The sequence below is a fragment of the Microcebus murinus genome, chromosome 16 (assembly GCF_040939455.1).
Source record: "Microcebus murinus isolate Inina chromosome 16, M.murinus_Inina_mat1.0, whole genome shotgun sequence".
Taxonomy (NCBI): domain Eukaryota; kingdom Metazoa; phylum Chordata; class Mammalia; order Primates; family Cheirogaleidae; genus Microcebus; species Microcebus murinus.
Genome location: NC_134119.1, coordinates 11,626,871 through 11,638,385, shown reverse-complemented (window position 1 = coordinate 11,638,385; position 11,515 = coordinate 11,626,871). Strand labels below are relative to the sequence as shown.

At 52.4% G+C, this 11,515-nt stretch overlaps 1 protein-coding gene across 1 annotated transcript; it reads left to right on the top strand.

Moving 5' to 3' along the window:
* Positions 1 to 635: 635 nt before the first annotated feature.
* LOC105868931 (somatomedin-B and thrombospondin type-1 domain-containing protein-like) lies at positions 636 to 10,753 on the top strand. The gene is made up of 4 exons (XM_012760351.3): positions 636 to 1,248; positions 3,661 to 3,739; positions 6,870 to 7,046; positions 10,360 to 10,753. Exons 1-4 carry the CDS (start codon positions 852 to 854, stop codon positions 10,475 to 10,477), a joined length of 771 nt encoding a protein of 256 aa, XP_012615805.2. The 5' UTR covers positions 636 to 851; the 3' UTR covers positions 10,478 to 10,753.
* The last annotated feature ends 762 nt before the right edge of the window (positions 10,754 to 11,515 follow it).

The following is an 11,515-nucleotide window of genomic DNA, read 5'->3' as shown; positions in this document are numbered from 1 at the left end:
ACCCGGGACTGTGCGCTTGGAATGAAGACGAGAAGGTCCCGGCGTGACGCCATCAGAAAATACCGCCTGTGCGGCCACACGGAGCACCTTGAGGACAGGGACCCCGCTCCGTGCTTGCAGTACGATGAAATGTTTGAGACATACACCAGTGTGCACGGAGTAGCGCTGCAAGCCCCCGGGACAAGCTGAGAGACAAACCCTGCCAGATGCCACTAGAGCATCTATGTGTCCCTTCTCCTTCCCTCACTCAGCGATAGCCACTGTGCTGATTCCGTTTAGGAGTCCCGTGCTCGTAAGGGTTTGCTTGTGCGTGTGTGTGTGTGTGATTGTGTGTATAAATATGTACAAGTCATTCTTGTGATTCACAGTAGTTATGTGTTTTCTGTTTTTTGAGAGACAGGGTCTTTCTCTGTTGCCCAGGCTGGAGTGCAGTGCCGTGATCACAGCTCACAGCAACCTTAGACTCCTGGGCTCAGGCGATCCTCCTGCCTCAGCTGCCCGAGTAGCTGGGACTACAGGCATGCGCCACCATGCCCGGCTAATATTTTCTATATATTATTTAGTTGTACAGCTAATTTCTATTTTTAGTAGAGATAGGGGTCTCGCTCTTGCTCAGGCTGGTTTCGAACTCCTGACCTTGAGCGATCTTCCCACCTCAGCCTCCCAGAGTGCTAGGATTACAGGCATGAGCCACCACGCTGGCCTACAAAAAATGTTTTTTAAAAAATTAGCTGGGACCTGAGGCATAGAGAGCTGAAATTAGTTGCCCTAAATGCTCAGGAAATGTTTGTTGAAGGACTGAGTGATGGAAACAAGCTAAATGAGCATCAGCAGGATGATGGATAAATGACATGTGGAGTTCTGAGTTTGGGTGGACACAGCAACAGTCGTCAGGGGAACTTTCAGGAAAACAAGGGCTGGGATTTGCAAGAGTTCTAGCCTTCAGTGTGGCGTTTTGGGGGGACACAGCTAGTGGGGAGGGTGGAGGAGTCCTGGCCGCTGGCTGGCAAACCCCACGCCAGCCGCCCCTGGCGACACCACCTTCTCCTCCAGCGGTCGCCTGTGCTGTGGCGGGGTGGAGTGGCTGGAGTCGCTGCGTCAAGCCCTGCCAGGTCTCCTACCGCGTTCGCCAGAGGCACATCCTGCAGGAGCCGAGGAATGGGGGTGTCCCCTGCCCCCCTCTGGAAGAACGGGCTGGCTGCGCGGAGTACTGGAGCCGCCAGGGCGTGGAGTGCCAGCAGTCCCTGCGTGAGTAGAGGTGGCCCCAGGAGCGGCACTCGGGGGACAGTCTGGCTGGGCTAAAGGCCCCTCTGTGAGTTCCCGGTGGGGCCTGAGCTTGGGGTGGGGCTTGGCCTTCCTTCACCAAGATCCCTCTCCTCACCTTGTGCGTGAGTTAAGAAGCTCTGACTCCCGATGGGCTTCTCAACGTCATCTTTCTGCTCCCCTCTCTGTGCGAATCAGGCAGGACTTGGTTTGAATGCAGGTGATAGGAAACCCAAACTAAGCTGACCTGAGCAAAAATGTGTGGCTCATGTGACTAAAATTCCAGGATTTGCATTCAGGCATGGCTGGATCCAGGAGCTCAAGCAGTGTTGCCTAGGAATCTCTTTCCATGTCTTAGCTCTGTTTTCCTCTGGTTGGCCCCATTCTCTGGCAGGCTTTCCCCCGTGATAGTCTCTGATAGCTCCCGGCTTCCTTCCAATCCACATAGCAGCCGGAAGGGAAGGTCTCTTTCCCCATGGTTCCAGCCAGTGTCTCAGGATAAAGTCTCATTGGCTTGACCTGGGTCATGTGTCCACTGCTGCACCAATCAGTACGGCCGGGGTGGTGGACTCCTCTGACGGCCGAGCCTGGGGCGCTGCGCAGAGTTCACTTCATCCCCTGGAGAGGATCCTCGGTAGCCCTCGAACCCCTCTGCCAGGCCTGTGCTGGGACGGGGGGTACAGCAATGAACAGCACAGACAAGATGGCAGAATTGGAGCTGGGGGTCTAGGGGGCCTGCAACTCACTAGCCATGTGGTCATGGACAAGTTCCACAACCTCCCTGGGCCTCAGTTTCCCCTTCAGTAGAATATGAATGGTAAGTTGCCTCATAGGGTCAGATGAGTCCCCGATGTGAACGGGGGATGTTGGTAAAGGGCCCGCACAAGGCAGGCACGCGGCGAGTCGCTTGACAGTGTGAGCTGCTGTTGTGCAGCTATAGTTCTCATAGGGCGGTGAAGGGACAAGCACCAAAGAGTGCAGGCGAGATGGCTCTGAAAGCAGGTAGGTACAAGGGAGCAGTCGCGAAGACCCAGGGCCTCGTGGCTGGAACAGAGAGCAAGGGAAGTAATTAGCTGCCGCTTGGTGAGCACTTACTGTGTTCCAGGTGCAAATCGTGTATCATCTTATTAAATTCTGACCGTAACTCCACGATGCAGGTGCTAATATTATCCCCATTTTGCTGATGAGGCTCAGAGAGGTGCAGACACTTAACCAAGGCCGCTCAGCTATAAGGGGGGAGCTGGGACTAGACCCTGGGCTTAGCTGGGGTCTCCTGACCACTTTAGGCTGCACTAAAGGAGCACTGTGGCTATGGGAAGAGACAAGGGAAGGAGGCTGGGTATTCGGTGTGTTATGACAAAGGCTTAGTCCTGTCCCTGTGGTAGAAGCAGGGACAGGGGGCTGGGATGCCCTGGTGTGGTCTCCTTTAGGTCACAAGCATTAGCTCAACACTAAATCTTTAATTCAGCTCAATCACTCTAGGAATGGGAAGGGGTAGAGACTTCCGATGGCTTTTTAATTTTCCTAAGGAATCACCAACCTCTTGTGAACTATCAATTTTCCTCCTCTATGTTCTCTGATCTAGAAAGAAAGAGACTTGGAATGTGGCCCAATAGAATAATTTTATTCATTCATTTATTCATCCGTCAGGCCATCCCCCAAACCTCCTTTCTTCTACCCATCCATCTTTCCATCCACTCACTCATCAATCCATCCATCTATCCATCCATCCATCTATCCATTTCATCCATTCACCTGTCAACTCTCCATCCATCCTTCTTTCCATTCATCATCTCTCTGTCCATTCTTCTACTCATCTCTCTCTCCTTCCATCCTCCCATCTTCCCATTTATCCACCATCCATCCATTCCCTCTTTCTTCCATCATTTCAGCCATCCATAGCCATTCATTTAGTTATTGACTTTTTTTTTTTTTTTTTGAGACAAGGTCTCACTCTGTCACCAAGGCTGGAGTGCAGTGGTGGACCATAGCTCACTGCAGCCTCCAACTCCTGGGCTCCAGAGATCCTTCCCGCTCAGCCTCCTGAGTAGCTGGGCCTACAGGTGCATGCCACCCTGCCCAGCTCTTATCTACTCTTTCCTAATCACTCACTCATTCATTCACTGAATCATTCAAACAGTTGTTTTTGAGACCCGCCATGGACCAGGCGTGCATGTGTTGCATGCACCAGGCCCTGAGGTGTTGGAGATAAATACGATCCCACCTCCAACACTGTAAAGGACTCTGTGGGGTCCACCTGCCCAGTTCTGAGATTCCACAGTCTCATTTGGGCTGTCAAGTAAGTGACTCGGATGCCAGGGGTACCCGGCCCTGGTGTCCCATGGTGCCATAGCCTGGGGTGCTGTCCTGCCTAACTGTCTTCTCCTTGGTCCACAGTCCCTGCTCTGGTAACCACTGGCAGCTACGGCAAAGAGCGAGGGAAGCGAGGTGTTCCCAGGAAGCAGGCCGCAGGAGGGTAAGTGGAAGCCAGTGAGCCCAAGGTCTAACTGAAATTCATGAGCATTTTTCTCTGAACTAAATTTCCTTTGTCATTGTCTCTCTCTGACTTTGATAACTTCAATTTCTTACCCTGTTACATCTATAATCTCATGAACATGGATTTTAAAGTCCTCAAATATTGGTCTCCATTCAACTTCATTCATTCAACATTTATTGAATGCCTACAACAGGACAGGCGCTGTACTAGGCCTTGGGGTTACAGCAAGGAACAAAAAAAGACAGAAATACTTGCCCTTATTGAATGGACACTCTAGTGGGAGGAGGAATACAACAAACAAATAGATAACATGTTGGATGCTGCTAGGTGCTATAAATAAAAAAAAGAAAATAAAGAAAAATAAAGCAGGGAAGGGAGTGGGGGTGTCAGGACATCCTCACTGGGAAGGTGACAGTTGAACTAAGATCTGGAGGAGGCTCTCTGGGGGAAAAGCATGTCTGGAAGAGAGAACAGCAAGTGCAAAGGTCCTGAGGCAGGGTGTGCCTAGTGTGTTCGAGGATCGGCAAGGCCAGTGTAGTTGGAGCGCAGAAAGAGTGAGAGAGTAGGAAATGAGGTCAGAAAGATAATGGAGGTTGGGAGGTGCAGATCACAGAGGGCTTGTAGGCTGTGGTAAGGAGTTGGGCACTTTCTCTAATGACATGGAGAGTCGTGGCAGGATTCTTTTTTTTTTTTTTTTTTTGAGACAGAGTCTTGCTTTGTTGCCCAGGCTAGAGTGTTGTGGCATCAGCCTAGCTCACAGCAACCTCAAACTCCTGGACTCAAGCAATCCTGCTGCCTCAGCCTCCCGAGTAGCTGGGACTACAGGCATGCGCCACCATGCCTGGCTAATTTTTTCTATGTATATCAGTTGGCCAATTAATTTCTTTCTATTTTTAGTAGAGACGGGGTCCCGCTTTTGCTCAGGCTGGTTTCGAACTTCTGACCTTGAGCAATCCACCCACCTCGGCCTCCCAGAGTGCTAGGATTACAGGCGTGAGCCACCGTGCCCGGCCCATGGCAGGATGCTGAGGAGAGGAGTGACGGGATCTGACTTGGGTTTTCACAGGCCCCCTTCGGATGCTGGGTGGAGAGAGAGCAGATTGCAGGAAGCAAGGGGAGAAGCCGGAGACCAGTGAGGAGGCGACTGCAGTGGTCCAGGTGGGAGGCGAAGGTGGTTTGCACCAGGTGGCAGCCCTCTGACCCTCTGAAGGGCAGGCCTCAGGGACTGGGGACAGACCAGCACATTGCAGGGTGGTGGCGATGAGGTCAAGCGTCTAGGATGATGCTTGGCACGTGATAGGTACTCAGAAAACATCGGTTGAAAGACAAGGCCCGAACGGAGCCGGCGGCAATGGAGAGGGACAGGACAACCATGTGAGTTAGGATTCTTCTGATTGCAAGTGGCAGAACCTCAGCTCCAGCTGCCTCAAGTGCAAAGGAGAATTGTTGGTTTCCATAACTGGGAAGGAAGTTCTGAAACAGGGTCATCTCAAGCATGGCCGGCGCCCAGAGCGCGCCTAATGTTGGGATCTGCTCTCGTTCTCTCCATTTCCCTCACTCTCGCTGTGGATTGGTTTCATTCTCCAGGTTGGCCACTGCAGGCTGTGTCCCTGGAGTGGCCAAGATGGTCACCTCGGGATGTTGTGGGGAGAAGCAGCCCCACAGGCTCACAGCTCAGCAGCCCCAAAGGTGTCCTGTCTCCAGTCTCAGAGCATCATTTCAGGAGGAGACTCTGGTTGGTCCTGCCTGGATCCTCAGCCCACCCTGAGCCCGTCGCTGTGCCCCGGAAGATGGGGACTCCGATTGGTCAACTCCAATCACCTGCCCACTCTAGTGGCGGGCCTGGGGCCAGGACCAGGCACCCTGAGCCATTGCCCCTCCAAGACCTCCTAGGATGAGGGCGAGATTCCCCCAAATGAACCACCAAAACGGGAAGAGAAAATGTGTTGGGAAGACAGAATTTCCAGTTGTCACAGGCTCCTGGTAGGGGACAGATTCCTGAGGAGTTATGGGGGCAGCCCAGAGCGGAGGGGACCGGGCACAGGTTTTGGGGCTGTCCCTGGAAGAAGCAGGCTGTGGGCAAATCGGGCCTCCCAGAGGCTGCAGCCACCAGGGGGCAGCAGGTCCACACGGAGTCACCCCTGCATCCTTGACAAGCCGCGGCTCTTCCAGCAGGGGGTGCTATTTACCGCTACTTGTAGGAAAAGTTGGGTAGAAGTAAAATTTTGGCAAATTGGGTCTTATTTCAGAATAAGAAATAAGCTCTCCCCACTCTATTTTTAAAAAATTTTAATTGTTGTTGAAAATATTTTCAAAAATTTTAAAAGCACTAATTTTGAATAACTTTTTTCTCTCTTTTTATTTCAGATTATTATGGGATACAAATAATTTTGGTTACACAAATTGCTTTTATCATGCTTGAGTCATGGTTATAAGAGTGCCCATCACCCAAATATTGTTCATTGTATCTCTCCCCTCTCTAGAATGGGGAGCTTCCCTTTTAAACCAGCTTCATGGTAAATACTTTTAAAAATGGGATCTTTTGAAAAATGTAAGGGGGTGCCTAACAGTATCCATGTAGGCTTTTTTCAGTTTAAGTGGTTCCATTTCAGGCACCACCACTTACGACTTTGGGTGACTTTGGGTGAGTTGTCGCTCTGATCCTCAGTTTCCTAATCTGCAAGCTGGGGCAACACCTGCCTTGCGGGGTTCCCTATTCCATTGGACCAAATGATTTTGTTAGCGAATTTTTACTGAGCCAGGTATGATTCTAGGAGTCATACCCAACGGTAAACAGAACAAATGAAAATTCTCACTTTTCTGGAGCTGGGATTCTAATCGAGGAGACAGAGGAGAAATAGAATATGTAGCCTTTTGGGAAAAGTGCTTAGAACACCTGCCTGGCACGTGGCGAGCCCTCAATGCTGTTAACTTTCAAAGCGGGAGCTGAGTCATGTTGCGTGCAACATGTTGATGCGAATCGAGTTGCCCACAAGGCTTCTGGATCAGGGAGAAACTGCACCCACCTGGGCCTAGCCGGGGCTGGGTGCACGGGAAGGGCCATAAATGCTCACGGTGCTTGGGCTGGTGTCTGCCTGTGCGGCTGCAGGTACTGCGTCCGGTTCCGACTGGGGCCCATTCCAGGGAGCTGCGGGCAGGTGAAGGCACCCCACGCCCAGTGGACAAGGTATCTGACCCAGGGCCACACGGTCTGTGTGAAGTGCGAATGGCCTGCCCAGGACGCCAGGAGCCGGCGCTGCTACGGGGACGGCGGTGAGGCCGGAGGGTGAGCGGCGGGACTGGGCATGGGTGGGTGTGACCGTAGAGCGTGGGGCTTCTCTGCTGCCGGAGGCGGCGCCCCAGGAGAGAGATGCTGCTCCCTGGCCAGGGCGGGGCCCAGCGGGGTCCTGGTGCTAGTGCCAGAGCAGACCAGCCGGTTAGGAGCCAAGCTTCTGCCGCTGCCAGCAGTGTAACCCTGGGCAAATCGCATAGCCTATCTGATGCCCAAGGGCCTCATCTGAACGTGCAGATAACAAGGGGCCTCCCCATGGGGCAGGGGCGGGGGCTAAGTGAGGTTGTGCAAGCGGAGCACTTAGCACAGCCCCTGGCGTGCAGAAAGCACTCAGGAAAAGCCAGCTGGCCTCATCATTAAATGCTTGCAAGTCCCTTAAAGGCCAAGTTTGGTGGCTCTCATTTTATAGATGGGGAAACCAACTCAGAGAGGCGGTGTGACTTCGTCAAGGTCACACAGCAGGGTTTGACCCAGATTTGGCTTACATCAGCCCCCCAGGCTGCTCCCACAGGGCGGGGCCTCTCAGAAAGCGCTTCACATACTGATTATAACAATAGCAAACACTGAGTGCTTACTCTGAGCTGGGAATTATTCTAAGCTTTTTATATTCATTCATTCGTGTTTGCTGAGCACTCGTTACGGAGCATGTTCCAGGCGGTGTCCTGGGCACTGGGGGACTGCAGTGGGCAAGGCAGCTGTGGCCCCTTTTCTTACGGAGACAGCCGTGAGGATTTGCTTCCTTTTAAAATTCAGCTGTCCCGCCTGCTGCACACCTGGAGCAGGGCACCCAGGTGGGGCGATAGGAACAGACGGATCTGGACAAGAGGCCTGGGGGCTGCACAGGTCTGGGTTCAAATTCCACCTCTGTCCCTTACCAGCCGTGTGATGCTGGGCCAGGCCTCCACCTGACTCTGATCGTCCCCACCACGTAGGATTGTGGGAAGGATCCTGAGCCCTTTGCACAGCACCTGACCCCCTGTGGATACTTAACCCTTTGCACGCGCTTGCTTTTTCTCAGTATCCACTCGACATTATCCACACTCGACATCCGAGTGCAAAGGGTTAGTGATGGTAGCTGCTGTCATCATGTCTAATCTGCATAGACGTAACAAAGTCTGCTCTGTGAAGACGAGACACAATGGTGTGAGGAGCCTGGCACATAGGAGGTGCCCAATAAATAAATGTCCAATAATATTATCACTTCTCAGCCTTTTGGCTAAGATCAAGTGTAAATGTCCGACAATATTATCACGCTGTAGGGTGGCCCTTGCTGCCAGCGCCTGTCCAACCTCTCTGCCACGTACCTGTCTTAGACCTGAGATGCCACTAGTAGAGATTCATTCTTTGGGATAGGCTAGGTGCTGACTTCTTAGAGCCCCAGCTTATCCACCCATTTTAGGATAAGCCTTTCTAGCCTTAAGACTCGGATTAATCCCAAATTTCTCTTAAGATGCAAACACTCTGGCCTCTGCAAATACATGGCGCTTTCGTGAGGCTGAGGTGGGGGCCGCAGAGACCCCTGCCTCCACTGGGTTTGGGACGGAGCGGAGAGACAGCCAGGGCTGTGTCACAGAGGCAGCTCTGCCCGCCCCCGCCCGGGCCGGGCTCACAGAGCAGGTGACGGGAGGTCCGACGGGGCATGAGCTCACCAGGAAGGGCCGGGCAGAGCGGGTGGATCAAAGCGAGGAGAGGAGGAGCTGTCAGCCGGATTCTTTCCGTGGGCAGCTGGCGAGAGCGGGCACGGAGAGGGCATGGGCCCGGAGGGGGTGAGCGTGTCCGCTGGGATTGTAGGAGGGTTTATTCACCCCGGGAAGTGTCTGAGTTTGGGACAGGCAGGGGAACACCTGCCATGAGCCACTCACCCACCATGTGCTGGGCACCAAGGAGGTGCTGTACACGAGTATTCTCAGGCCTCCCAAGCCCTTTTGAGACAAGGGACAGGACGTTAATTCCATTTTATGTAATGACGACGGTGATAATAATAGTAACTTTAAGTGCCACCATTTATGAAGCACTTATCATGTGCCGGGTGCGGTGCTTAGAAGCTTATGATAGCTGGCCGGGCGCAGTGGCTCACGCCTGTAATCCTAGCACTCTGGGGGGCCGAGGCGGGAGGATCGCTTGAGCTCAGAAGTTCAAAACCAGCCTGAGCAAGAGCGAGACCCCGTCTCTACTAAAAATAGAAAGATTAGCTGGCGTCATGGCACATGCCTATAGTCCCGGCTACTTGGGAGGCTGAGGCAGGAGGACCCCTTGAGCCCAGGAGTTTGAGGTTGCTGTGAGCTATGATCATGCCACTACAATCTACCTGGGGTGTTGTTATATTTTAAAGATTTGAATTATATCTACAGAAAATTGGCTAAAAATATATATGAACTGGTTAACACACATTTGGGAAGGAGACACACCTGGGTAGTCACTTCCCAGGCAAGGAACAGAACCCGGCTAGCCCCCCAGATCCCCTCGGGTCCCCTCCTAACCTCAGCCCCTCCCCTCCCCATGAAGGAAGCCACCGTCCTGACTTTCGTGGTAATCCATTGTGCAGTTTCCTTTAGAGCATTACTCTGCTCGCTGCAGACCCCTAAACACTTTGGCTTAATCGCCCCCCACTTTACATTAACAAAATCATGCAGGGGGTGCCCTTTGGAATGTTGCTCAGCATGAGGTTTGCAAGTTCACCCATGTGGTTGCATCTGTAGCATTAGAGTGTTTATTCTTGTTGCGGAAATGGTTCACTGTTATTATTATTGTCATTTTTATTTTCTCTGCACATAGCATCTCATATAACCTGCCCAACACCTCAGAGGGGAGGAGATTATTGATATCTGTTTTTTTCACTGAGGAGGTGGAGGCCCCTGGGAGCGGGTGGCAAACCCCACCTGATGTGCTGGAACCTGTGTTCTTAGCCACTCCACTCTGTTGCCTCCCAGCAGAGGAGGGAAAGGGGGCACAGAGAGGTTAACCAACTTGCCCAGGTTTGCCCAGCAAGGGCGTGATGGCACCACCTCCCCGGAGCCTCAGAGCGGACTCTGCATCGCCCCTTGTGGCCTCTGAGGGTCGGTGGCTCTGTGGCCATCCCGAGGCTGACTTCCCCCAGGGCCCACAAAACCATTTTAATTTCAATTTCTTTTAAAAACCAGAAGAAAAAAAACCTTTAATAATAAAAATGATAACGTGTGTCTAATGAGGAGCCCAGCCTGGATGTGTTTGTCTTGATCCGATGCACAGAAACCGAGGAAGGGCCCCAGAGGCACGTGTCCTTGCAGCCCAGGACCTTGCCATTCCCTGAACCGCCCGTCTCTTGCAGGAACAAGGTGTCGCTGTGGCAGGCGGCCGGCCACCCCCGGTGCCGAGGGGTCTGGGAGAGGCTGGGGCAGCTGCGGGATTGTTCCTGCCCCGCTGTCCACAGCCTCATCTTCATCTAGCGTCTGGTCCCCAGCCGTCCTGGCCCTCTTCCCGAAGCCTCCGGAGGGGGCGGGAAACGCGGGACGAGCCAGCTGCGATTCTGAGACTGCAGGAAAAGGCCTGTCGTCATGTTGACACTGAAAGTAGCTTTAGGGTCCCGCTAAGCGCGGGCTGAGTCCCAGCCCTGCTAATGTGTCCTGCCAGTCCAGGACTTCCCAGATCTCATCGGAACAGCCTCTGGCCTTTGCCCTCTTCTCCTTATTGTGCACTTAAGTTGTTAAGTTGACTCTCCAACCCCCTCTCTACTTTTTTTTTTTTTACTTAAATAAATTTATTTTAAAAGAAAACTTATACTTAAGTATGTGTGCTTAAACAGGAAACATTTTATCACCATTATAAATGAAAATAAATAATAATAGCATGGCCGGGCGAGGTGGCTCACGCCTGTCATCCTAGCACTCTGGGAGGCCGAGGCGGGCGGATTGCTCGAGGTCAGGAGTTCAAAACCAGCCTGAGCAAGAGCGAGGCCCCGTCTCTACTATAAATAGAAATAAATTAATTGGCCAACTAATATATATAGAAAAAATTAGCCGGGCATGGTGGCGCATGCCTGTAGTCCCAGCTACCTGGGAGGCTGAGCCAGCAGGATCGCTTGAGCCCAGGAGTTTGAGGTTGCTGTGAGCTAGGCCGACGCCATGGCACTCACTCTAGCCTGGGCAACAAAGTGAGACTCTGTCTCAATAATACTAATACTACTACTACTAATAATAGCAAACACTTATTAAGCACCTACAGAGTGCCAAGCTCTGTCTCTGCCCTTTACACTTATTGATTTACTGTGTCCTGAGTTAGGAGCGATTATTATCCCCATTTTACAGGTGAGGAAATTGAGGCTCAGAGAGGTTAGGCCACGTGGCTGAGGTTGCACAGCCAGTGCCTGGCAGAGTGGGGATTCGAACTCATGAACTACATACACCCATTGCGCCTACTGCTTAGGTTCCCTGCACTAGTATGTCAGCTCCACAAGGGCAGGGATTTTGGTCTGTGTGTCTCTGGGC

Coding starts and splice junctions, on each gene's coding strand:
- LOC105868931 (XM_012760351.3), top strand. CDS start 852: ATGTGGAGTTCTGAGTTTGGGTGGACACAGCAACAGTCGTCAGGGGAA. Junction 1,249..3,660: donor GGAGTGCCAGCAGTCCCTGC/GTGAGTAGAGGT, acceptor CTTGGTCCACAG/TCCCTGCTCTGGTAACCACT. Junction 3,740..6,869: donor AGGAAGCAGGCCGCAGGAGG/GTAAGTGGAAGC, acceptor GTGCGGCTGCAG/GTACTGCGTCCGGTTCCGAC.